This window comes from Perognathus longimembris, chromosome 13, assembly GCF_023159225.1.
Source record: "Perognathus longimembris pacificus isolate PPM17 chromosome 13, ASM2315922v1, whole genome shotgun sequence".
Taxonomy (NCBI): Eukaryota; Metazoa; Chordata; class Mammalia; order Rodentia; family Heteromyidae; genus Perognathus; species Perognathus longimembris.
In genome coordinates this window covers 1,232,738-1,260,697 of record NC_063173.1, presented here as the reverse complement: position 1 = coordinate 1,260,697, position 27,960 = coordinate 1,232,738, and the positions used below count along the sequence as shown (strand labels likewise).

At 43.8% G+C, this 27,960-nt stretch overlaps 1 protein-coding gene across 1 annotated transcript in view; it reads right to left on the bottom strand.

Moving 5' to 3' along the window:
• Uvrag (UV radiation resistance associated) overlaps positions 1-27,960 on the bottom strand; it is a 249,916-nt gene that overhangs the window by 4,411 nt on the left and 217,545 nt on the right. Inside the window, 1 exon segment of the mRNA XM_048360028.1 lies at positions 3,322-3,413. Coding sequence (XP_048215985.1) covers positions 3,322-3,413 — 92 coding nt within the window.

The window sequence follows — 27,960 nt, the reverse complement described above, 5'->3', positions numbered from 1 at the left end:
CGTCAAAGAAGGGCGCTGGAGGGAGAAAGGGCATTTTAGAGCGGGCCCAGGAGGGAAGGACTGTGGAGGCCAGAAAGGACTATGTTCCAAGAAGGGTGGAGGATGTGGAGACGCAGCACAGGGTCAGGAAAGAAGAGGGCGAGCTCTGGGTTCGGCGGCGGAGCTTCACAGGCACCCGGCTACCTAACAGGAGCTCCAGCAGCTAACAAACGACGGCAGCAAGTTCACGGGGAACTGAGCACCAACTTCACGGGACACAAGGAGATCCCTAACCATTACAGAAATCCACACTGCCTCAACCAACCAGACGCACCAGGGTTTTGCTAAGCTCTCCGAGACTTTCAAGATACTGATAATTTCTATCCTTTATAAATGATTTCAGAGAACAGAAGAGAAAGAGCCCTCATTTATCCTCGGAGGTGGACTAACTCCTGTTTGGTCTTGTCGAAACCAAAATCAGACAAGGATTTTAACTAAAGGAGAAACGATAGGCCAGTTTTCAGTTTGCAGATTTAGATGTTCTGAAAAGTTAGCAAACAAATCCAACAATGTACTACAGGAGACAAAGATGGCTTTTACCTTAGAAACACACTTTCCATGCATTGGCACACCATGGGAGAAAAAAAATATAGAATACTCCCAAAAGATTCAGATAAGCATTTGATAAAATTAAAAATATATGTACTCATGACTTAAAACCAACTTTTAGCACACAGTGGGGGTAGGAAGGAAGACTTTGTTAAAGGATAGTGGAAAGTTAGACTTTATAAACTCAAGAGCAAGGCAAGGAATCACTACTGCTTCTATTTCATAATAAAATGCAAGAAACGCTGCAAAAATGGAAATAACACCCTCAGTCACTGAAATTATAACTGTAAACAGAAAATTTAAGGAACACTAAGATAAGCTACTGTAATTACTGTGAGTAAGGCTGTTCTTTAAATAAAAACCAGTGGTATTCCTGTGTGTTGTCACAAAAAAGTTAAATATTATAATAAAACATTGATAATAGTAAAGGAAACTGTAAGGTATCTAGTACCTAATAAAATATGTATAAGATCATTGCCAAGGAAGTTATAAAACTTCACTGAGACATGTTAAAAAAAAAGACTAGATACCATGTTAGCAAGAAAATTCATAAAGCAGCCAAATCACTCAAACAAATGATTATACATAATATATAATAATACACAATTATGTACACATGATTTGCTAGACAGGAACTCTACCACGTGAGCCACATTTCTAGCCTTTTTTTTTTCCAGTATTCTTTTCTGGCTAGGATCTCGCATTTTTGCCCAGGGCTGGCCTCCGACTGTAACCCTTCCACCTCCACCTGCTAGCAGTGGGATTCCATGCCTCGGTTGTTTGTTTATATGGGATCTGGCTAATTTTTTGTTAGTTCTAGCTGGGATTGCAGATGTGAACCTTCAGCACTGGGTAGGAGCTTCGCTCCGCAGTGAGCGGAGTGTGGGGAGCATCTCCTTCCTCTTTCCTATGAGGGCCTGGCTCAGGAGTGTCTCTCCATCCTCTGGCTGCAGGGGGGCTGGCGGTCCCCCGCTCCCTCCACGGGGTGTCAGGGCTGCCTCTGCAGGGGGGCAGTGGCTCTCCAGCTCACGTGGTAATGGTGAAAGTGAGTTCAATTTTGAGTGATATCTTTGTAAGCCCCTTTTATTACAGATCTAAAGCCACATTTTCCAAGTGGCTTTATCAGTACTAAAACTGACATTTTGATGGGACTAGTCTGTCTTTTGTATCCTCTCTCTAAAATGGTTCCAAATGTACGGGGGAGGAGAGTTGTATCTTCCAACCTCAATGAGAATGATAAACGCTACGGCTCACAATAATTAAGAATGTGGTGCTAGCCCAGCCCATGGGCAGCCAGATGAAACCATGCAGAAGGACGGGGTCTGGAAACAGACTGTTGTCTAGTAGGGAACTTGGCGCTCGAGAGGTGGGTCATCATCTACCAGTGGAGTCAAGAGAGTACCTTCAGAAAACGACACAGGGGCCAACTCTACTTAGTCATTCATCGGGCAGGCTTGTGGGTTGTCTCTTTTTTTCCTCACTTCAGGTAATCTACCAGTGTGTTAGGAAACTTTCCATGAACTGTGTGACCTGTTTCCAATCAGACCACACTTCCTTGAGGGCAGGGAGGAGCTGGGCACTTCTCATCACCTCCTAGAGGGCTGGGCTCAGCTTCCCGCAGAGACAATGCAGAAGAAATGTCTGCAGGCTCATCATTATTTTTCATATTAAACTCTGATTCCTTTGCTGTATTCCTCAAGGCACCTAGGTCCATAGCAGCACCCAACTTGGATAATTATGTTCATATTCTGAATAGCAGAACCCTTGAAAGACCTGTGTGTGTGCTTTAAAGGATGTCATTTTGAGAATCGGACTAGACAAAAACACTTAAAAATGTCAAAGGTGTTGCACCCATAGAAATCACTTTCTTTCCGTCCTTAAGGCTCATCCTTATAGCACAGAAGGAGAGTTTTATTCCTTCCTCCCCACAGATTTTCTACCTCATACCTTGTTTCATCCTCACAACCAACCAGAGAGAGGAGCAGGGAGGAATTACAAGTAAGAAAATGAAGTTTCAGAGAGGCGGGACTTCAAATTCACCTAGCAGATGAGAACAAGGGTCTGTGATCAGAATGTCCCCCCCTCCCCAGTATGGGGACTTGAACTCAGGGCCTCACACTCACTAGGAACCTAGCCCAGCTTTTTCTTGTGCTGGAACTGGGGCTTAAACTCTGGACTTGTGCTCTTGCTCAGCTCTTTGTTGGTTAACCAGAGGTAAATGTCACTTGGGCTCTCTCTGAAGCTTGATTCTCAGATCTTAGCCTCCTGAATAGCTAAGATTATAGGCCTGAGCCCCTGGAGTCTGGCTAGCCCAGCTTTTTGCTGGTTAACTGGAGACGGAGTCTTTCAGATTTTTTTGCCTGGGCTAGCTTCAAACCTCAATCCTTCCAGCTGCATCTTTGTGAGAAGCTAGGATTACAGGTGTGAGACACTGACAACTAGCTTCCCTTCTAAAAAAAAAAGGGGGGGGGGAGCAAGTCTTGAAAATTCAGTGCCTACTCAACTCTGCAAAGTTCTCTGACTTTTTCTTCTTCAGACCTCCTCTCCGTCAGAGGGAGTGAGACCTACTTACCCAGCCAAGCTCAGAGCTACCCAAGTAGGACCGTTGTCTTTGCTTTACTTCAGACATCTTGTTGCAGAAGGATATCCAGAAGTGAAGAGCAACATGGAAGTTGGGGACATCTCTCAGGCTCACTACCCACACAACAGATTCTGGTTCTCAAGGATACTCACCACCGGACCATCAGCCCATGCTCCATGAAGTTCTTCAGGTTAGGAAGGGTTTGCCTCAGGTCTGGAGTCCCTAGTCCGTGTTGGTATCTTAGCTGCAAAGGGGAAGAATAGGATTAGAAGACATTTTGGCAGATAATAGACAACGAAACTGGAAAGAACTACTCGACACTTGAACTCTGAAAGAGGAGATGTAAATGTAAGATCCCCATTATCACTAAAGCTCCCATTACACTGTTGGGATGGTATTTCTCTTCATCTACTGTTCCCTTGTGCTAAAACAAGGAGTCTGTATACTTCAACGGCTCTGGTATCCGGTCGTTAATTCTCAGAGAATCGAAGGGTTTTGCTAGTACAAATTTCAAGCACATATACCATAAAACCATCATTTCATTTTTGAAACAGGGGCTTTTCTTGTTTCACTAGCTCTTCCCTTTGTGCAAACAAGGATGAGGACTATCTTGTTCCCATCTCTGAAACCAGCTGTCTGGCATAGGCAACGTGCAGTAAACATGCATTCATCTTCAAAAAAAATTTTTTTTTTCTTGTAGTGAAGGTCTAAGTTCAGGGAGGCCGCTTCAGGACCGCTTAGCTTGCTTCTTTGGAAATTCAGGGCTTCAGGACCGCTTAGCTTGCTTCCTTGGCTGATTGGTGTCTTACCACTTCAACCATGACTCCAAGCTGGCACTTTGCTGGTTATATTGGAAACAGAGTCTCATGAGCTTTTCTGTGTGAGCGGGCCACGGTGATTCTCCAGCCTCCTGAGTAGCTAGAATGGTGCTTGGCAGGAAGTCATTTTTGGTGTGGGCTATGCTTTATATGTATCTTCAGTCTCCACTTCCCTCTTCTTTGTCCAAAATCAGAACATAGAGCTAAGTAACTAGTAGGAAGAAAACTAAAGGCTTGCGGACGAGATCTCCCTCTCTTGGGACTATTTCTGTCAGTGGCAGTGTATCCCTGGTAGCCTGGATACCTTGCCAAGCAGCTCACGCCGCCCCCGCAGCGTCTCAGTAGCAGCACTGGCTCCCTCACCTGACTACGCGGATGGGCAGACGCACACAGTGCTTCACACACACACAGACCGCGCACCACACCCTCGCAAAGACGGCTTTTCTCGTCACACACCACACGTAAAGATGGCTTACAAAGTACTGATGAGGCTGAGTGTGTTCAGTACAACATGGTCCTGGATGAAAGTGGATATACTTTACAAAGTGTTCTGTGAATTGGTTAGGAAGCCTGACAGGGCAGCATTCTTGCTTTACTTTTAAGTAGCTACACTTAAGGATGTCTAAATAAACCTTAAAACTATTTTATTTTCTTTAAAATTAAAACTATTGAGTTGGGCACATGTGGCTCATACCTGTATCCTAGCTACTCAAGAAGCTGAGATCTGGAGGATCACAGTTTGAAGCCAGTCCTAGTGGAAGTCAGAGAAATTCTATTTCTGATTAACGAAATGCTCGCTGACGGTATAGCTCAAGCAGTAGAGCGCCAGCCAGAGCAGGGAAGCAGAGCAGGGAAGCAGAACAGTGAAGGCTCGAGCCATGGTATTGGCTAGCAGAGAGATTTTGCTATCTGTGGAACCAAGCCCAAACAGCATGGGCACTGAATAGACACATCAAGCGAGGAGGCGGAAACATTCACTGAGACTGGCTTAAACATTTTTATAAGTACTAAGTAATACCAGGGCTCAGAGAATAGCCTTCAACTGAACAAGCTCCAGTCTACTGACCAAGAGCAAGATATTAAAGCTCTACTCAGCTCTAAAACGGAAACAGGAAAAGACGTGAAGCCAGGCTGGCTCACACTTGTAACCCTCGCTACTCCGGGGGCAGGATTACAGTTTGAAGCCAGCTTGAGCAGAAAACTCCGTGAAACACCTATTTCCCCATAACCATCACAAGCCAAGAGTGGAGATACAGTTCAAGTGGTAGAGTACCAGCCTTGAGTGGAAAAAAAGCCAAGCAAGAAAGCATGGCCATGAGTTCACGTCCCAGTACTGGCACAGAAACAACAATAAAGAAACCCAAAGCAAAAGGTACCATGAATACTATGTAAACCAATCCTTTCCTTCTGCACATGGAGAAATGGAAGCGTAGGAAGGGAAGTAAATTCCCAGGGCCACAGAATCCATTGCACAGATAAAATAAGCCAGGGCTGCTTTCATAAACCATGCTACCCTTCCATCTGCCCCAAAGTCTGAGGAGGAAATTGGTAACAGCACTTGAGAAAGACAAGGAAAATATTCTTTTCTTTTTTTCAAATCTAGCTTGGTGACCTAAATCACCTCCTGAGATTTGCTAACCTTGAATTATAACATGTACTCCATATTAAATGACATCATTTCTTGTATTAATATAAAAGTATTTCTCCATACATTGATAAAAGCAAAGTGGTCAATATTTCAATATGACATTCCTGAATTCATTGTTTCAATAAAAAAGTAAAATTGTTTACACATGGCATGAAAATTTCACCTGTGATTCATACTGAAAAATATTAGATATATTTTTTGAAAGTCCATACTTAAATAACACCACACAATGTGTCTCCGAGTCAGTACTCAGTCAACTGCAGGCCTGGAGCCTCAGTCTCCACAACAAAACCTGGAGCTGAATGCTTCTCAGAGACCACAATGAAAGTTTCTTTCCAAGTTTGATTTCAACCCCAAGTGGAAAATGTGTGAATTTCAAGCAGTCGCACAGGTTTTAACTCTAATAGCCCTGTATTTTAATCACAGGGTTTTATAGCTTAAAGACACCTTGGAGCCAAGCACTGGTGGCTCACCCCTGTAATCCTACCTACTCAGGAGGCTGACAGCTAACGATGCTAGTTTCAAGTTAGCTCAAGCTGAAAAGTCCAAGAAACTCTAGATCTAGTAAAAAAAAAAAAAATCAGGTTGGAGGCATGGCTCAAGAGGTAGAGTCAACCAAACACGTATCCTGGACAAGAGCTTGAGTCACTGAGTTCAAGCCCCAAACTTGCATAAACAAAACCAAACCACCCCCCCACACACTATGCATATATATCGATACCATATTATCTAGCAAGTCCATTTTTCCTTTAGAGATCTATTTCCCGAATCCTGCTTCACTTCAGAGCATATCATTTTCCTCACTTATAAAATGAGGCTGTTGGGCTGGGAATATGGCTTAGTGGCAAGAGTGCTCGCCTCGTAAAATGAGACCGGTACTTCCCTTGCAGAGCTTGAAGATAAAGTAAGGCTGGAGGTGTAGTTCAAGAGGTAGAGTGCCTACCTCGCAAGCACAAGGCTCCAAATTCAGAACGCCAATACTGAAGGAAAACAGAGATCATGCTTATAGAGCATCCAAAACAGTACCTAGAGTAAGTGTTCAGTATTATTACTAATGCTGAGACTCTCTATCCTATCATCATTACAGCATCTAGGGTAAGTGTTCAGTATTATTACTAATGCAGAGACTCTATCCTATCATCATCACAGCGTCTAGACTAAGCTTAAACTCGGTGCTCAAAAATGGCTACTTAACTAACTGGAGTGGATTCAGAAAAGGAAGAAAAAAAGAATTACTTCAAAGGAGAAAATATTTTAAGTATACTGTTCACTTCTTTTTTTGTGTGTTTTGTTTGGCCAGTCCTGGGCCTTGGACTCAGGGCCTGAGCACTGTCCCTGGCTTCTTTTTGCTCAAGGCTAGCACTCTGCCACTTGAGCCACAGCGCCACTTCTGGCCATTTTCTGTATATGTGGTGCTAAAGAATCGAACCCAGGGCTTCATGTATACGAGGCAAGCACTCTACCACTAGGCCATATGCCCAGCCCCTGTTCACTTCTTTTAAATGCTAAAACACAGACATATGTCAGTATCTTCAGGATAATTACACAGGAAGTGGAAAGACTGACCAAGTGGGTGGTCGGAAAATCTGAGTGACAAACCTAGCTCTACATTATGGCCATGTGAAAATTCCTTCTTTGATTGGGCTTGTCAAATTAAGTATTTCAAAAAAAATTTTTGGTGGTATTGGGATTTGAACTCAGGGCCGTTCCCTTGCTAGGCAGGTGTGCCACCACCGGAGCTGTGGAGGCATCTGAGGCCTGGGCCGGGCTGTCTGCAGGGTTCTCCTGCGTGGGCTGCCCCGGGTCTCGGGGCGAGGCCTGGGCCGGGCTGTCTGCAGGGTTCTCCTGCGTGGGCTGCCCCGGGTCTCGGGGCGAGGCCTGGGCCGGGCTGTCTGCAGGGTTCTCCTGCGTGGGCTGCCCTGGGTCTCGGGGCGAGGCCTGGGCCGGGCTGTCCGCAGGGTTCTCCTGCCTGGGCTGCCCCGGGTCTCAGTCCCCTGATGGCCACTTCTCCGCTCACGGGGCGAGGCTGCGACGCTGAGGCCTCTCTGCCCTTCGTGTTTTCCGTCAGAACGGACTCCAGGGCTCTCGGGAGAGCAGAGAGCACAACTCCAGAGGCTGCCGTGAAGGAAGGAGGGCAGCCTAAACCATGATGTTTCCTTTTCACTACAAAACCCCAGCTCAGCTCCACAAAACCCACGCTCCACGTTCTCAAAATCTGGACGTTTAAACTTGGACCCTGCCCTTGCTTCTGACCCAGGCAAATTAAATATTGCTTAGGGTCTAACTGCCTCAAATTAGTCTCTGAAATAAACACCTTTGGTAATAACTTCCTATAGCACCACCAGCCAAAGTGTAAGCAGTTTTTAAGTGGAATTTTGGTTTCAATTAGCTGGAAGCTCAGCTTTCTTCTGATTGGTACAGGATTCTACGGAAGCAATTACTTTTTGGTCTAATTCAATGCTCAGTAGGCAGCTAAGGTGAACGCTACATGTAGATGATGGATTAGCTGGGCGGTAGGAGAGGCAATGGTTCAGTGGTTTCCCGGGGAAAATTAACATGTGGTATTGTCTAGTAGCAAAAGAGAATCCCCCCATAACAATAGCCAGGAAGATCTGGCTTTTGAGTTACTGGAACAAGCAGAAAGAAAACCAAAGCAAAGGGCACATCAACCTCAATAGGCAACTCCAGCCATGTCAATTCCATTAACTATCGTGATTTTCTCTCCCACACCCCTTTTTAGAGAGAAAAATACAACATTTTCCCAAAGCCACATGCTGGTCTCACTGCAAATCACTATATACCCACTGCGAGTTTCACCGACTAAGCCAGGATCGACTACGAAGCTGCACATCTTCTGGTGTGGACACAGCCGTGCGTACAGCATGCAGAGGGCTGCTCTGATGGGGGGGGGGCGCGGCACTGGCAACCCTGCAGGCCGTATTTAAAAATAAAACATGGTTGCACGTCTGAGAAATAAATGCGGAGTTCTTCCTATTGAGCTGAGAAGTCTAATTTAATATCAGAGTACTCCATTTGATTTTGATTTTTTAACCACACAAACTCTGCAGGCCAGGAAAGACTCTAGGGGTTCTGGAATCATTTTGTCATTTAGGGCTTGACAGCAGAGAAATTCACTTTGGACAACACACACACACTCACACACACACACACTCACAGACACTTCCACACTCCATTCATCCACACAAGGCCACTTATTGCGATGCTTATTAGTTCCATATGGCGCTTGAACTAAGCTACGTGGTATGTTTGATACAAACCGCCTGTTACCGTGAGGGAATGTGGGTGAAGACGATGCTTCAATAAGGGTTACTAAAAGATCAACACTTTCGTGACGGGATTACAATGAATTTGCCTACAAAGAGAACTAGTCTGGAGGAACTGAAAAGTAAGAAATTAAAAATGTACATATGCACCAAAGACTTAAGAACGCTGGCTTATGTAGTCAAAAGTCTCTGCAGTTCTGGTTACCAATATTTCAATTCATTTTTAAATACTAAGGTTTCACTGACATGCAAAACTAGATTATGAGCTTTAAAAAAAGGATTCCATCATGTCAAAAATAAAACCTGCCTTTCCAGAAGAAATACAACTCTTTCAAAGATGTGGAAAACCTACTTAAAGCAGCATGTTTAATATAAGCAATAATGTTGTCTCCTTTAGTGAGGCACTGCAATATGTACCTCTGAGGAATAGAATAAAGACTTGATTATGAGCCTCATGTTGCAAAGAATAACTTAAAGACGTCCCAACACCATCCACCAACACTTGTCAATGTTTTCCAATGGACATGTATTGTGACACAGACGCCAGCTGCGGCTAAGGCGTGCCACCGTGAGGTTTAGAGCCAGAGCACCAAGTCTAGCGGCTCTGCCACCCCTCTTCCTGCCACACTCCTAGCTGTTCTCACAAGTGCTGCATTTCTATTAGAGCCACGCTGGGTGTGGTGGCTTATGCCTGGAATCCTAGCCACTCGGGGTGGGAGGTTAAGAGGACTGAAGTTTGAGGCCAGGGCAGCCAAAAAAGGTTCACAAGACACCCCCCGCCCAATCAATCAATTAATAAGCTGGGTGTGCTGGTGTGCTCTTGTCACTTCTACTACTTGAGAAGTGTAAACAGGAGGACTGCAGTTGAGACAGCCCGGGCAAAAAAGGAAGCCCTATCCAAAAAATAATCAAAGCAGAGCAAAGTGAGTGGAGGCATGGCTCATAAGCGACCGCGCGGGTGAAGGCAAGGCCCATGGTCGCGGGGATTCCCCTCACGGCCTCAGCCTTGTCAGCCAGGAAGCCTCCGGAGACCCCAGTCCCAGAGTCCCTTCAACAGGATTCTACCCTTCCCAACAGTACCTCCTTGAGGACCAAGTCTTTCCTACTTGGACACCTCAGGGCTACTCTTCAAATCACAGCTGTCCTGAATATGAACAACGTATAAGGTGTGCCTGGTGTAAGGGGATATCACAAAACAACTTAGCCGTGTATATTATTTTGAGCGAGGTTACCTATTAATGGAGTGATAATTAAGTGAGCCTGTAAGGAGAGCCTATCCTTCTAGAAGAACAGTGGGTAGTCGATAGAACTCTTTTGTTTTGTTGTTGTTGCCAGTCCTGGGGCGTGGACTCAGGGCCTGAGCACTGTCCCTGGCTTCTTTTTGCTCAAGTTTAGCACTCTACCACTTGAGCCATAGCGCCACTTCCGGCTCTTTTCTATGTATGTGGTGCTGAGGAATCGAACCCAGGGCTTTACGACTAGGCCATATTCCCAGCCCCTAGCCATAACTTTTTAAGTGGTCATTCTCACCCTTATCCTATGGTGTTATTCCTCTGATAATTTTATGTTTATAATAAATACAGATTAACTGGCTGGGTCTCATCAAAGCATATAAACCCCTTCAAAAGTACAGTTTTCTCTGGTTGATGGAAAAAAAAGTCAGAGATCTGAAGTAGAAGGGCTTGACGAGTCCTGACATGAAAAAGAGCATGGATGGCTGCGAGGGCCAAACGTGGCTCCTGGCTGCAAGTCAGCACGTCAATGGGAACCCAAGACCTAGGGCTGAAGGGAAATGGAGCCTGCCAACAACTCCAATGCGTTTAGGAGTGGACTGTTCCCCAGAGCATCCCCGAAGAGCCAAGCCTGGCATCACCTTGATTTTGGCCCTGGTGACCCTAAGCAGAGAAATCAGCTGCATCTACCCACACTTCTGACCACAGAACGTGAGATGAAAATGAGAGCTGTCTCAGTTGCTAACGCTGTGACAACTTGGTATGAAGCAAAGCAGACTAATACGGGTAGAAATTGCTTCTGAAGCTTAGAGGGGAGAAGTCATGAGACTATGGCCCGAGCAGTGCCTTTATGAACAAATAATACTTAGCTGTGGGGAGGTTGGGAGCGGGCACTCTGGAACTGTATTCAACACTTTGAATAAACATTTGTGTGGGTATCTACTATGCATCAGGCACAATGGAGATAGCTCTAAGAGAACTGAGCTTTTTAATTAGCAAATGATGTTTTACACACTCCACATATTCTTCTTCTTCTTTTTTTTTTTCTTTCTTGGCCAGTCCTGGGCCTTGGACTCAGGGCCTGAGCACTGTCCCTGGCTTCTTTTTGCGCCACAGTGCCACTTCCGGTATTTTCTGTTTATGTGGTGCTGAGGAATCGAACCCAGGCCTTCATGCATGCTAGGCAACCATTCTACTGATAAGCCAGCCCTTTTCTATGTTTTTTAAAAGCATTTTAAAATATTTACTTATTTATTGTCAAAGTGATGTACAGAGGGATTACAGTTTCATATGTAAGGCAGTGAGTACATTTCTTGTTCAATTTGTTACCTCCTCCCTCATTTTCCCCCCTCTGTCTCTCCCCTCCTCTCCATGAGTTGTACAGTTGGTTTACACCAAATGGTTTTGTAAGTATTGCTTTTGGAATCATTTGTCTTTTTATCCTTTGTCTCTTGATGTTGATATTACCTTTCTCTTCCCTAGTTCTAATACACACATATACAGTATTCAGGGTATTCAAATGAGATACTGTGATAGCGAGGGTACAACCACAGGAAGGGAATACGAGAGAAACAACAACAACAAAAAAAGCTACTGTCTCACAGGGCACGTTGAAAATAATTACAACAATGATATAACACTTGTTTCCATAACATGGAGTTCATTTCACTTAGCATCATCTCATGTGTTCATAAGGGCATAGCTATTAGGCTCTTGTGATCCTCTGTTGTGACTAGCCTAAACCTGTACTAATTATTCCGTCTGTGGGAAACCATAGAGTCCATGTTTCTTTGGGTCTGGCTCACTTCAGTTAGTATAATTTTTTCCAAGTCCTTCCACTTCCTTACAAATGGGGCAATGTCATTCTTTCTGATAGAGGCATAGAATTCCATTGTGTATATGTACCACATTTTCCTGATCCACTTATCTACTGAGGGGCATCTGGTTATTTTAGCAATAACAAATTGTGCTGCAATGAACATTGTTGTGCTGGTGGCTTTAGTGTGGTCTTGTTTGTGGTCTTTTGTGTAGATGCCCAAGAGTGGGGCTGTTGGGTCATAGGGGAGCTCTAGGTTTAGCCTTCTGAGGAATCTCCATACTGCTTTCCAGAGTGGCCGAACCAGTTTACATTCCCACCAACAGTGTAGTAGGGTTCCTTTTTGGCCACATACTCTCCTTTGCTATGTTTGTGTTCTTTTTTAAAGCTAGGAAACAGATTCCAGAGCATAGTTTTATATTTTGATGAATTAAAAATACTTCTACAGCATTTTAGGCCACATTTTATTAATGCATTTAACCACAAACTTTAACAAAGCCAGTATTATGTTCATACTACATATGAAGAAACTGAGGCAGAGATTACATAATTTATTTATAAAGTTCTTACGTAAGACCTACAAGATGACAATAAATGTTTAATGGCAGAGAAGTTATCATGCTTACTTATGGTCAGCACCTAACACACATACATGGTAGTTAATATACACTTTTTCCACAGTTCTGGGATTGAACACAGGAGCCTGTGCTTGCTCGGCTGGTGCTCTACCACTTGAGCCATGACTCTAGTTTAATATGTCTTTCGGGGGAAATTGAATTGTAAATTGCAGATGTAAAATGCACGTTTCTTTATTTAGGTTATGGAGAGATAACTGCGGAAAAGCTTTCACAAGGCATGGGACTTACAGCCTAATCTGACAGGAAGTAAGAGGAACTGGGCAGTTATCAGGAGAGGAGGTGAGTTAGTAAAGATGGAAGAATTAAGGTCAAGTTCCAAGGCAGGTAAGAACGTTCTTACCTGTGTGTGCAGGCTGGCCAAGAAGCCACTTGGTTTAATATCATATAAGAAAATAGGTAATGCAATGTTTTTCTGATAAAACACTTTCAGAATAAAGTTCAGCAAATATGCTAATCACCTAAACACACACAATTCTGGATAACTGAACTGGGGGATAACAACAGCATATATTTGTGTTCGATTTGTTAAAGTTTCCATCAAGAAGGCTGGTAAAGGGGAGATTTATTTACTACTTAAAATATTACTCTTTGGCACTATTTGCCTTTGATTAAGTTATGATCCCAAACTGCCCCATGAAATCAATTAGTGGTCCCAAGGATTATGCCAAGCTTATTCAACAGTGATCTATTTGAAAATGATCCCTTTCCATGAACTCCCTGGTTAGCTTCCTTTTTAAAGTTGTGTTCTAGCTAGCTTTCCTTTGTGTGTGTGCTGTGTCTGACTTCGGGACCCTGTGATTGCTACAAGGGTGCATTACCACTCGGATCTATGTCTCTAGCCCATCTTTGCTTTCATGAAGTTTATTCTCAGGCTGACCTCGACCAGGATCCCGCGTGTGCCTCCTACATAGATGACAGGCGCACACCACCATGCCCAGCTTGTTTGTTGGCATGGGGTCTAACTCAGGCCTCTTGATTTCGCTCTCCCAACTGGCAAAACGTACTCAGAGTTAATCTAATGAAACAACAATCCAAGTAAGCATGACAGCGGACACCTGTAGCCCTGGCACCCAGAACGCTGAAGCAGAAGCACTGAGATGCCCGACAACGGCCTGGACTCGGCAAGGAGAACCCATTTCAGAAGAAAAACAAACAACAAGGCAAAGTAAAGCCAGTCCACAGGAAATGGCACATGCAAAATCAATAAAAAACTGAGTGTCTTAGGTTGGGATTCTAAGGCTATGGACTCAAAGATAAGATTAATCAGTGTAATGAAAAAGGTATTTAAAAATCAGAAGCACAGTTATATTCAAAGCAAGCACCAGATTAGAGGGAAATCTAGGAATGCAGAGGAGGGACCGCTACCCAAGTGTCAGGGAGACGTGGAAGTGTGAGGCTAGGGAGACACACTCACTGCAGGTGCAAATACCCAGAAGCAAGAAGGAACCTGGGATCAGCAAGGCGCGTGGTGTGGGCAGCAGTGCAGGGGACGAGAGCAGCAGCAGCGGGGATAGGACCGGGAGCCCTGCAGCCAGGCTCCAGAGGGCTCTGCCTCGGCTCCCATCACCTGGAGGGCGTGACCTACGCACCCCGGCAATCACCGAGCTTCACGCACACATGGTGCTGGCGTACGGACTTAATTCACCCAGCCTTCTCAGCCCATTGTTTGGCAGCTAAGAATCCTCCCTTTCTGATCAGACACCATTTGTATTAATTCAGTACCTCACCAGTTTAACTTTACCACCCTCCCCTACTTTCAAATATGAAGACAGCTATGTCCTTCTCTTAGACTCTTTTATGTTTTTACTTGTGCAGAATAACCAGCATTTCCAGGCTCATCAGTGAGCTCCTCTGCACTTTTACTCCCCATCAGATCAAGCTGTTACAAAGCCTCACGAAGGAAATCTCAACGGAGAGGGACCGCGGGCTCCCCAATGAGTCTCTGTTTTGTCTGTGTCTCTCTGAGTGGTGCAATATGTGAGAACGTCAATTGTTTTTGCCAAGTTACCATGCACCAAGACCTCAGCCTCAATCACATGACACGGTGTCCCATTATGGCTCTACAGTGAAACGCAAGTAGAACTTGCCACTCCTGAGAGAAGCCCTGGCCGTCCCTGGACACGGTTCACCATGTCGTGCCACTCCCGGGACCTCGCTCCTCATTCTCTCCCGGCCAATGTGGCCTGAACATTTGTCCTCTCCCAAATTTCTATTCCTCATTGCGATGGTATTTGGAGATGTGGCCTTTGGGAGGTAATTAGTTCTCGAGTGTGGGGCCCCTGTAAAAAGAGGTGGGAGAGAAATGCTCCCAAATGCTGTCTCTGTTTAATACCGTGTCTATTTACAGTTCACTGCCATCTTTGCTTTCCAGAAGACAACACTGAGGCTCAGAGGGTTACCCAATTCCTTAGGCAAGATGCCACTCAAACTCCGTCAGACTTCAAGCCCGTGACTGTCAGCCTTGCTGCCCCACAACATCCTAGGTACTTTCTTTATAGCATGGATGTTGTGGACAAACACTACAGAGACACTACTTTTGTTCCACCATGATGAGCAGCCCTCCCTCCCTAGCACGAGGGCTTGAACTCAGGACTCACTCACTGGCCCCGAACCCTCCCAAGCCTTCCAGCTGTGACTTCCTGAGTAGCGGGGACCGTGGGTATAGCCCACCGAGCCTGTGCCTACGTGGTTGGCTGAGATGGGGGCTGCCGACTCTTTGGTATCTGGGTTGGCCTCGAGTCAGGCTCCTCCCAGTCTCCACCTCCACAGTAGCTGGGATTACAAATGGAAGCCCTGCACCCAGCTGCTCCTCTGGTCTGACTGTGCCCGCTGGACTATGATGTGCCTTGGTTTGTGTGTATGGTGTGTTTAGTCCACTTTTAGTTTGGTGAGTTTCCTGAATCTATACATTTAGGTCTTCCCTAAAATCAAATTAGGAAAAAAGTGACCATTTTTATCTTCGAGAACTTTCTTTGTCCCCGTTCTTTTTCTCTTCTTATTACATATGGCCTCCTCCTCAGGTGGCTTGTAGGTAGGAGGTTTTGGTCCTTGTTTCAAGGGCTCCTGGGATTTTAATTATTTTTCTTACCTTTTTATTTTTTATTTATTGCTTTACCTTTAAGTTCACTGAGTTTACTTTGTTTTTTGTTCTGTTTTTTTTTTTTTTTTCCCCTTTCAGTCCTGATGCTTGAACCCAGGGCCTAGCCACTGTCCCTGACCTTGTTTTGCTCAAGGCTAGCACGCTACCCCCCTTGAGCCACAGCGCCACTTCCAACCTTTCTGGTTGCTTGTTGTGTCTGTGGTGCTGAGGAATCAAACTCAGGGCTTCATGCCTGCTAGACAAGCACTCTACCACTAGGCCACATTCCCAGCCCCATTGAGTTTACTCTATCACCTGTATTTTGCTGTCAAGCTTATCTAGAGATGTTTCTGTTTCTGGCTTCCCTCTCTGTTTAGGACCTGCCTCTCTGCTGCGCTTTCCCTCAGGAGGCATGCGAGATGGGTTTCAGGATGCCAAAATCTAGAGCTATGGAAACACATGGAGGATGTTCAAGCCCAGTGTATACAATGGCACAGCACCTGCACCTGACATCACTTCTAGCTCACTTCTAATACGAAGACAATATGTATACTACACACGCAGCTATCACACTGTACTGCCTAGGAACAAATGACAAGGAAAAAAGCTTGTACATGTTCAATAGACATGCATGCTTCTTTCAAGTGTTTTCCACCCATAGTTGGATCTGTAGATGTGGAGCCCATGGATATACAGGACCAACTATATTTACTTTCATTAAAAACATATTCTTCTATATCCTTGATCACCATTACAATAGTTGGTTTAACATTTTTGTCAGCTAATTCCAACATTTGGGTCATCTTGGGGTTGGTCTTCATTGATTTCTCTTGAGAACGGCTCAAATTTCCTGTTTCTTTGTATGTCAAGCAACTTTAGGTTATATCCTAGACATTGGGAGTGCACTGAGTTTTTAATTTAGTTTAGCAGGAAATTAACTTGGCTAGACTCAAATCTCCAACTCTGTCCTCCCTCTAGCAAAGGTAGGGGGCATTTCAGAGTCCAGACTGCAGGAAGGATCAGTTAGAAATCTGGGCAGAGGTTATACATAGAATCTGGGACTCCTTTCTGTGGCCCTCAATTTTATATAATTTCTCCCTTTATTTCCCAATGACCGTGGTTCCCTGGAATTCTGCTCTCCAATGTTTCAAGACCTTAAGGATTGTTAAATGTCTAGAAATTTTCATTTTATTTGTTTATTTACTAATTTATATACTTTTTGGGCTGATCTCGGGCTTCAACTCAAGGTCTGGGCATGTCCTTGAGACTTTTTGCTCAAGGCCAGTGCTCTACCACTTGCGCCACAGCTCCATTTGTGGTTTTTCTGGTGGCTAACTGGAGGGAAGAGTCTTATGGACGTTTCCTACTTGGACTGGCTTCAAACAGCACTCTTCAGATCTCATCCTCCTGAGTAGCTAGGATTACAGGCGAGAGTCACTGGCACCCCACTTAAAAAAATATTATTTATTTTCATTGAAGATCCTTCCCTTGTCCTGCGTCCACGAATGTCCAAGACCAAGAGAAAGAGAGAGGAACCAGAGGGGAGGAGGGGCTCACCTCACGTTCCATTTATAAAGAGAATTACTGTTATGGGTAAAACTGGCAGTGTGGGCCAGGGGAGCAACGGGGGGAGTAGGAGTGTCTTTAAGACGACAGTGTCTAGGAGACTGTTAGCGGCCCTGCAGTGTTACAGACTGGGGCTGGTCCTCGGGGTAACTGCCGTGCAAAGGAGCCACTCGTCAAGTCCCTAGAGTTTTACTCTCCCCTAGTGATTGCTTCCCTTTGGCTGTTCTCCATTGCCTTCAGGTATTTGTCATTATTCTATTACCCAATATTTACTTTCTTAATCTGCAGAAGGGGTGATCTGACAGGAGCCACTCTGTAATACCAGAAGCAGAACTTTCAAGGGATCTTTCATACAAATAAAACAGGTTTACTTTTATATGTATTAAGATGATACGTGTGTGTATATACACACAGAGAAGACAGAGAAAGAGACGAAGATACAATAGAGATAAAGACAGAGATAAAGATAAAGACAGAGAAGAGACGAAGATACAATAGAAAGAAAAACTTGCAAGCTAAAAAGCAGGTAGACAAATGGTAACTAACTTAGCAGACTTGAAAAAGCTCAAATCTAAGCCCAAAGTGGGGAAAATGGAAAGGCAATCTGAACTATACCTCAAGAATCCCCAAGCGCTCAGGAATTGGTGGCCCCAGGTACTTCTTGAAGTGGCAGTCAAACTAGGGTCGAGAACAGGAAAACTGGCTGGAAATCTATAATCCAATTATATCCCCATATCCTCTCCCAGCTTCATGAGCCAAAAACTTCTGTCCTATTTTGACAAATATGCTAGAATCTTATTCTCTGGAGAGGAAAACGTCTGACACAATTAAAGGTAGAGACACTGTAGGAAAACCAAGATGATTTAGTGAATACACATATATTAAATAGGGTGAACCTCCAGTCTTTTTCCTCAATTATACTTGCAGAATACAGGATGACTATAAAATCCTAGAGAGGCCCAAGAAAAATCTAAATAGGACATCAGTTGTTCCTTAATTATAGAGACCAGTCATATACTCCTAGAGTGAACTCTACTGTGAATCCTATTGACAAACCCTATCTATACAAAGTGTTTCCAACTGCTTTCCTAGTCTCTTTTTACAAAGATACGTAATCAAATATCATTAAACTTTTTTTTGTACAAAACCTTTAATACAAATGATATATCAAGACTAAAACAATGATAAAAATATAAAAAACAATGACAATGCTCACAACATAAAAGAAGACATTAGTCATATAAAACAACAACAGGCTGTTAGAAGCATTCTCAGAACTTCAAATGAAAAAAGAAAAAAAAATGGAAGGGTAACAAAGATAAGCAAATCTCTTAGAAGGCAAAAGGAAACAGAGAGAGATGGAAACTAGAAGACAGAAGAGAAAATGAGAGAATAAGTGCAGAAAATCTGAGAGATTAGCAAAATAAAAGGAAGAAAATATCAATGAAATAATTCAAGGAAACTTCCTAGAATGTGAAGAATTGAGTATCCAGTCTAATAGATAAAAAAATAAACCATCAGCCTGCAATTTCAGGCACTGATGACAAATTTGAGTTCCTACAAATTTTCAGAAAGAAAACAAGGCAAAGCAAAACTAAGCAAATGGAACACACACAAATAAGAAGGAAACCAACAGTCACTAGATTTCTCGGTCGTCCAGGAAGCTAAAATACTATTCAACAATGACTTCAAAATTTTTAGGGAAGGAATGGTTTCCAGCCCCAAATCCCATATATTTTCAGGAATTTGCCTCTATGCACCCTTTCACAGTAAGTTAGGTAAGTATGTGCTCCAACAGGATGTGGGAGTGAACTAAGGATGAGAAAACCAAGGACTCTACACAGAGATTTCAATATAAGAAAAATTATGGGAATCCCCAGGATTATGATAAAGACAGAATAACATGATAGATGAGAACAGGTCTGAAAGTTGCATGAGATACTTCAATTCAATCCAAGAATGATATGGTTTGAACCTTAGATATATATAATTGATTATATAGCCAAGATGTCTGAATATTTTGAGTTATTAAACTGGTAGATAATGGGAGGTAGAATTAATAATTTACATATTAAAAACTAAAGAGAGGGGTTGGGAATATGGCCTAGTGGTAGAGTACCTGCCTCGTATACATGAAGCCCTGGGTTTAATTCCTTAGCACCACATCTATAGACAAGGCCAGAAGCGGCGCTGTGGCTCAAGTGGTAGAGTGCTAGCCTTAAGCAAAAAGAAGCCAGGGACAGTGCTCATGCTCTGAGTACAAGGCCCAGGACTGGAAAAACAAAACAAAACAACAACTACAAAAAACCTAAAGAGAATTAAGAAAGACTAAAACTCCCAGACAAAAATTTAAGTAGGAAAAAACAAGTGAGCACACTATATACTACTTGCTTACCATTAGTGGGATTTACACAGATAGAGTAGTTTAAATCGTAACTACTGGTAGAATAATGCGGGGACTGAAAGGGCCTATGGGTGTGGTGAAACGGAGCTTACTTCTCATCCTCTGCTGAAGAAATCAGTGATAGTCTGAAAACAAAATTCAAGAAGCAGCCTTCATATCTATTATTATTTTGTGATTGGGAGGCAAATGCTCTTCTTTTGTGGTACTGCGGTTTGAACTCACTCAAGGATTTATGCTTGCTAGACAGGTACACGACCATTTGAGCCACACGGTGGCCTGACCCTTTCTCGCGTTAGTTACTTTTCAGGCCGGGGCTTCTGTATTGGCTTGGGGCTAGCCTTAGACCTTGACCCTTCTACTTACAGCCTCTTGAGCAGCTGGGATGGCAGGTATGCACTGTCCGGCCCGACTTACTGAAATGGAGAGTCTTGCTGCTAACGTTTTGCCTGGCTCTATCCTAATCTCGAATTCCATTGTAAGAGGAATTATAGAGGTGAGCCACCCAGCCCAGCTGTGCAGGCAAATTCTAAGAGAATTCTCTTAGAAAAATTGTTGAAAGTGATTTGCTCTAGAAAATACCAAAACCAAAAGTAGTGATGGGGCAGAACCCTAGGGTTCAGTTATCTGGTACAAATGCATGCTTCCTAAGGTATTAATACTTTTAAGTCCAGGCAGGAAAGGGACTGATTCAGTCTATCTTCCGTGTTATCTGCTAGGCCCTGTGTTAGGAGGAAGGGTTGAATAAGTTTCAACCTCTCGTCTTTAAGGAACTGACTAGGTCAGGAGGGAAGACACACAAACGAACAAGAGAAATGTGATTAACACTGATATATTTGATTGAGTGCTTGGCTTTAAAGTACGTACAACCAGGAGAAAAGACGACCAGCGAGATCGCTGCAGGAAGGCTAAGTGAGGCTTCACAGACGTGCAGAGGCCTCACTGGATCACGGAGGGGGAGGGGAGTCCCTGGCAGAGGCAGTAGGAAAGCAGAACAAGACCGGTCCTTCAGGGAGGAGATCAGCCTTTCTGGTATAAGGGGCATGGCGGCAGTTTTGGGGGTGGGAGGGACTGGTAGTGGGATTCTGAAAGTAAGGAAGAGGATAGGTGATACAAATCCTTTGCATTGCTCAAGCATTACTTGAAGGGGATGGTGAAGGAGAGCAGGGGACAGGGGAAGCTGGCATGGGGAAAATTATGAGAAGGCTTTATTTAAAAAGGGTGGACACGAATAGACGGGGCAGGCTATTTCCCCTTACTGCTCTTTCGTGTGTATGACCAGGCAATTTACCTCGGAGGCAATAAAAAGAGCCACTGGGAAAGGACAGAAGCACTCCCACGGTGTGACCGAGCTACCTATGTGTACCGATGTCAAGCAGCATCAGGATTCGGAGGACTGCCTTGGACCAACCAGGCCTGCTGTAGTGGCCAAGGATAAAGTACTAAATCTATACTCAGCTCTAAAATGAGAACAGAAAAAGACACGAATCACCCACCTTCAGGAATGTTATCAAGATCAAGTAAAATAACACACACAAGCCGGGCGCTGGTGGCTCAGGTCCGTAAGCCCAGCTACTCAGGAGGCTGAGATCTGAGGGTTGAGGTTTGAAGCCAGCCGGGGCAGGAAAGTCCATGAGACTCATACTCCAAAAAACTACTTGGAAAAAGGCCATAGTAGCGCTATGACTCGAGTGGTGGAGTGCTAGCCTTGAGCACAAGAAGCTCAAGGACAGCACCCAGACCCTGAGTTCAAGCCCCAGGACTGGCAAAAACCAAGCTCCCACCCCAATCATACACATCCATCCTTGGACTAAAGTACCCTGACCTTCCGCTTCAAGCGTTGAACTTGGACAAGTTGTTTAATTTTTCTGAGCTTTAAGGCAACTGTCAAGTGTGGACTCTTTCACTGAGGACTCTGCTGACACAGTCACTGTGACCATGGCTGCAGCGGTATCTTAGCGATACACTGTGGCCTGAGCAACAGGGACCACAGCGGCTACGCAGGCACTAAGTACTCTCTGAGAATACGAAGCATGCAGGCTCCTGATTTGTCAGAAACGCTAAGAAAAATAAGCACAAAAGGGACAAGATTGAAAAACAATACAATGCTACCCATGATAAGGTCAACTTTAGAACAAAACAACTAGTTCCTATAAGTGCAATTATTTCTCAAGAACTGCACATAGGAATTTCTGAAGCAGCTGTCTTTAACTTTTGTCATTGGCATTCCAATGTACCCACACACATTCACAAGGGGGTGTGTGTGTACATGTGCACACACATAGGAACGTTAGGACTCACAAAGGAAAAATAAATCTCTCACACTTGAAAATCAAGGAACTGTGCAGGCAGCAAACCTCTGGGTGAAGCTGACGGTGTAGGCTGCACAAGCCAATAATTTATGTTAGGGCCTCACAAACTGCTAGACACGAGGAAAGAGACCAAATAAGTCAAACTACATCAATAAAAAGGGTTGACTCACTTGGCTGTCTCGGCTGGGATGCCGTTTCTTGCAATAAACAGCAATGGCTAGAACTGAGGCATTGCGATATAAAAACAAAAGATGGTATACTCGTTGCTGCGAGATCCACAACGTGGGGAGATCAATGAAATCGTGCCTGTTTCCACAATGCACAATCTGTGGGTGTTATTTTTGGTGGGGGGAGGGGAGAGGAATAAAGCTTAAATCATTTCTACACTAGCAATTTGTCTGCCTAGATTTTGTTAAGGCTGTTACAGTTACAATAAAATATGATCTTTCATATAAAATCACTTATGACCTTAGTAAAATATTGCTTTATATTAACTAGCTCTTGGGGCACTTTTAATTTTATGAAACATGCACTTTCGTTTTCCAAAGTATGAAAGCAAAACTGGATATTCCTAGTCTACCACATCATGTTAACAAGCTATCAAAGACATGGAACACACAGAAAAAAGATATGCCAAATCTCCACCTAATTAGTTTCAAATACTAAGGGATACTTAACTTACAACTAAAAACAAAGTACAGTCAAGAGTTTAAATTCTACACACATAGGGAATGGGTCTGTTTCCTGATTAGTCTCCCGGGACAAGGTTATTCCTTGGAAGAAAGTAAGCAAAGTAAAAGATTGTGGGCAATTCCCCCACGCCTTCAAGACAGGACGAAGCCGTTTTGAGGAGATTCACGTTTGCAGGTTAGGCCCACCCTGTAAGTGACAAGCGTGTCGTGAAGAGCACCGTGGCCTCCGCGCGTCCCCCTTGCAGGCGGGCTGGTCTGCGGTGAGAGAGTGGCTCGCTGCACCTGTGGACTGTGCCGGGCTCACCTGGAGGGCTCGAGGCGGTCAGCACAGCCTGGGTGCCCACTGCTGCTCACGGGGTACAGCTCGTTGGAAGTGCACAGCAGTCCCGTGCTGTGTTTCAGAGGGGGGCTGTGCTCCTTGGACCTCCCCTGGAGGGGGTGTGACAGGAGAGGGGTGGCTCTGGATCCACTTATGGAGGGATGTGCACTGGAGTGATTTGCTAAGGCAGGGCCTGAGAGACATGAGAATCGTCCAATGGGCAACTCGAGCTTGAGGGCTTTTCAAAAACTGGGAAGAAGAACTCTTAGAACGGAACTGCAGTCCAAAACTTCCTACTCAGTCCTCCTTCCTCTCTCTCTCATGCTATAGGAAGCGACATGCATTACAGCCCGGAAGTTCTTCAGAACGACAGCAAATCTTTTGGACATCTAAGCACTCTTGGAGTCTGCTTCAAATGAAGATGGTAAACGTGAATCCCAGTAGGGAGCCACGTGAGTCTCAGGGGAAGTGGAGGGGACGGAACGCTAGGGCAGAATCCACCCTAGTGAGTCTACAGTGCTGTCATTCACCCGCCACAGGGGAGTCTGCCTTTCTCCTGCTGAACCCCCAGCTCCACACCGCGAGTAAGGATGCAGAGACGGAACGGAGCGATGCTGGGAGATGGGAGGGGTACGTGCCAGCAGCTTGGCCACACGGCCACGTCTGGTTGTCCATTAGGAACTTCAGAGCACTACTCCTAAACAGCAGGAAAAGCCAACACCGACAGCCAACAGAACGGCACCGCACTGCCAGGGACAGCCCTGGTGTCCCCAGGGAGTCGCACGGAGTTCTCAATCAAAAACAAAAACAAAAACCCCCTTAGCATCGCTGCCAATTGGCTCGAAAGGAGACGATAATGAAGTACGGAGATATTTAGTCAAGAGATACTTTGGTTAGGGTAAAGTGGTGGGCAATTCATCAGAATAACTAGATTTCATACAGATGTGAACTATTTCTCCTAAAGAGAAACTGTTTAAACTTCTCCATACCACCCAGAGCCTATTATAATGCTTTCTGGTTCACATCTAAAAGGTATACAAAACTCTGTATATATTCTGAGTTTCAGATAAAATTAGCAAACTATGATAACTTATTTAAGTATATGTTACTTATAAAGTACAGGGAAACTAGGATGTCACATTTTTTTTTAAAAAAAGGATTATTTACATACATTTAAGATATGAGTTAACTTTTAAAATAAGTGATATCAAGTATATCATAATGACTATGTTTTAGGGAAGGAAAGAGAATAAAAATGACAACATAATAATGAATGTCTTTGGCTTTTTACATCTTCTACATCTTAGCCAGAATAAAAGATCTTAGACCATTACTAAAAGCTCCGTATTCTCTTAGACTCTTAAATCCAGATATTAATACTGCCTTTATAGAAATAAATAAAAGAGCACTGATGGAGGACATACAGTGCATTAGTGCTTGTGTTATCTCTCCTGGTATGAATTTAATGGGCATCTTAATAAGGAGATATAAACTAATGTCACTGATTAGGAAATATATCTACTCACGTCACTTAGTAGCCTCCAGTGGGGCTCGATCAAGCTCATGTAAAGCAAGTGATGGATTAGTGCCGGGGCACAGGGACACATAAATGTGTCTCCAAGATGAAGCAATTACATGACGGTACATCACAGGTTAGAGGTCAACTCAAAAGATCACGTGGTCAGTCCTCGGCAGCCCTAACCAACCTGCTGAGCCCACTCACTTGCTGATGCTAAGCTGTTTTGATAGCTGGGCTATAGTAATCTGAAAGAAACATTTACGTGTTTTAAGTCTCATTTAATCTCCTAAATACCATGAAGTGATGTTTATCAGATTTTAAGACACAGGCACAATCCACTCGGATGATGTCATTCTCAGGGGACCTTGTCATTATGAAGGTTTATTAAAAGAAGGAAGGCAAAGGGGTCACGTCTTTACGAAACTCTGAAGTGACATTACTAACTCAATCTAAAACAATTTTGTTTTGGCTTTAGCTACATAAAGCAATTTTCTTTTTGTGGTTAGTTTAACGGCCAAAATTCAGCAAACTTTGAATACAGTGACTACCACAATTAGTGTATCAAAAATGCAGACACTGTCTCTCCTACTTTCTCGAGGTTTGATTTCAACACTCAGTGCAGAGGCTTGACCTACAAGCAGTAAATGCCCCCAAATACCCACAAATGCTTTACTACTAGGCATTGGGGAAATCTTACAAACTTGTAGAACACTTGAAAGAAGAGACATCTGTCCAAAATTCAGTCTATTCATTCGTTTAGAGCTTGTTTTCATATCACATGTCCTTAAAGTGGTCACAAATGTTACTTCCAATTTATCTTTCTGTAACATGAAAGAGGGAAAAAAATACCACAAGTATTCCATACAGATCTGTTTCAGTAATTCTTTCCTGTGCCAATACTGGGCTTGAACTCAGGGCCTAGGTGCTGTCTCTTAGCTTTTTCTCCTCCAAACTGGCATACTAGTTCTTGAGCCACAGCTCCACTTCTGGCATTTTTGCAATTAATTGGAAGAGTCTCACAGCATTCTATGCTTACATTAGAAAGAATGATATTGCCCCATCTGTAAGTAAATGGAAAGAATTGGAAAAAAATGTATTAAGTAAGCAAGCCAGCCCCAAAGAAACATAGGCTGCATGGTTTCCCTCATTTGTAATAACTAGAATATGTCTAGGATATTTGTAGCAGAGGATCACAATAGCTGAGTAGTTGTGTGCATATGAATATATAAAATGATGCTTATTGAAATGAACTCCAAGAAATGGCAGCAAGAGGGCTTTTTTTCCTTCCTTCCTTCCTTCCTTCCTTCCTTCCTTCCTTCCTCCATCCTTCTCTTTCTTTCGTTCTCTCTCTTTCGCCCACCCTCCCTCCCTTCCTCCCTCCATCCTTCTCTTTCTTTCGTTCTCTCTCTTTCTCCGTCATTCTTTCTTTGTGTTCCTTTGGATTATCCTCTGTTGTCACTGCTTTTGATTTCTGTACCCTTTGTCTTGGATATAAGTTCATCTGATTTGGGGAAGGGAAGGGGAATCACAGAAACCTTGGGACAAAGGGTGAACCAATACAATAGTGATATTCATGAAACGCTATGTTGGAAATGAACTTTATCATTTGGGAAGGAGAGGAGTTGGGGGAGGGGATATGGGAGAAAATGAGGAAGGGTAACACTGTTCAAAAAGCAATGTACTCATGATTCTACTTATTTAACTATAATCCCTCTGTACATCATTTTACAATAAAAAGAACGTCTCACAGGCTTCCTCCCTGCTTGGCTTTGAACCAGATCTCCACCTCCTAAGTAGTTAAGATTAGAGGCGTGAGCCACCCATGCCCACTCCAGCAATTTCTTTAAAACACCTCCTTTACCCAAGATTACTCTAAACACATGTCCATTTCTGTAAAACTCTATTGTGAAGATCAGGGAAAAGAATTTTAAAATTTGCTTTGTATATATGTAAAAATAAATAAATAATGGGCTGGGGATATGGCCTAGTGGCAAGAGTGCCTGCCTCGGATACACGAGGCCCTAGGTTCGATTCCCCAGCACCACATATACAGAAAACGGCCAGAAGCGGCGCTGTGGCTCAAGTGGCAGAGTGCTAGCCTTGAGCGGGAAGAAGCCAGGGACAGTGCTCAGGCCCTGAGTCCAAGGCCCAGGACTGGCCAAAAATAAATAAATAAATAAAATAAATAAATAAATAAATAAAATCAGATATCCTTATTTGTGAAGCTAAGGCAAAGGAAATGCTCTAGTTCAAAATTATTTCTTTTCTGAGGTAATGCAACAACAAAATATAAAGTCTTTGGTAATGGCAATTATTTCTCAAGCAATGACAAGAATTCAATTGGAAGTGTCACACATACTTTTTAATTTAATTGTTACCCTATACCTTGCTTAATGGCGAGACCTAGCATATGGATGGAAAACCCCACAAATCATGCACATTGTTTGAAGGATCAGGACAATAAAGCAGACTTTGTTCAGCTACCATACAGTCAGCAGACAGAAGGGGCTCTGCCTCAAGAGCACAACACGGGACCCTATCCTGTCCTAAGTCCTGCCATCCTGCATGGTTTTGATTCCCACGTAGTATCATTGAACGTTGCCTGGTTTGAACTGTACATAACTAGCATAACATGGCAGAGATGGCTTGCTTTGCTTTTTCTCAACAGTGTGTTTATGAAATTGGCTCCTAGCACTGCCATGGTTTCATGGCTGACAATCTTCCGTGATGCAAGCAATCCACAGTTAATGATGGACGCATTGCTGATAGATCGCAAGCTCTTTCTAGCCTTTGGCTATTATGAATAGTGTTGCATAAACACTTTCATATGCATGCATTCAGTTCACTGGATAGTGTCAAGTTATTTTCTACGGAGATCAATTTATACCCCCACCACCTCTATTTTAAGTCACCAACTTATTGTGGTTATTATATGCGTGTGCTCACAGCTAGGATGTAGGAACAGTTGGACAGCACTGAGAGATTCTTTTCTTCAATCCCCTTATTCTAGAAGGCTCGAGGGTTTAGGGAGAGTGTGACTAGCCTCATGTTACAAAGCAGCAGCAGCATGTTGAGTCTGACAATCAAACAGAGACAATTCTAAGGCTGGGACACAATTTCTTGTCTGGAAACAGTCTGGAAACAAGATAATACTATTGGGGCTGGAAACATGGCTCAGGTGGAAGGGCACCAGTCTCTGAGCAAAAGCATCAGACACAAAGTTTGAGTCCTGGACTTGGACCAAAAACACCCCAAAACAAACCAAAACACTATTATCTATAGATGTGAATACACCTGGGATGAACACAGAAACCCTTTAGAGCAATTCAGAGAAACCCAACCATACTACAGCGTACAACAGAGCTGTGAGGTCTATTACCTAAATAGGGAAAGTGAAGCCCAGAGAGAAATTCCTTGTATAGCACAACTCACCAAATGGCAATGCTGACAGAAAACAAACCCAGGTC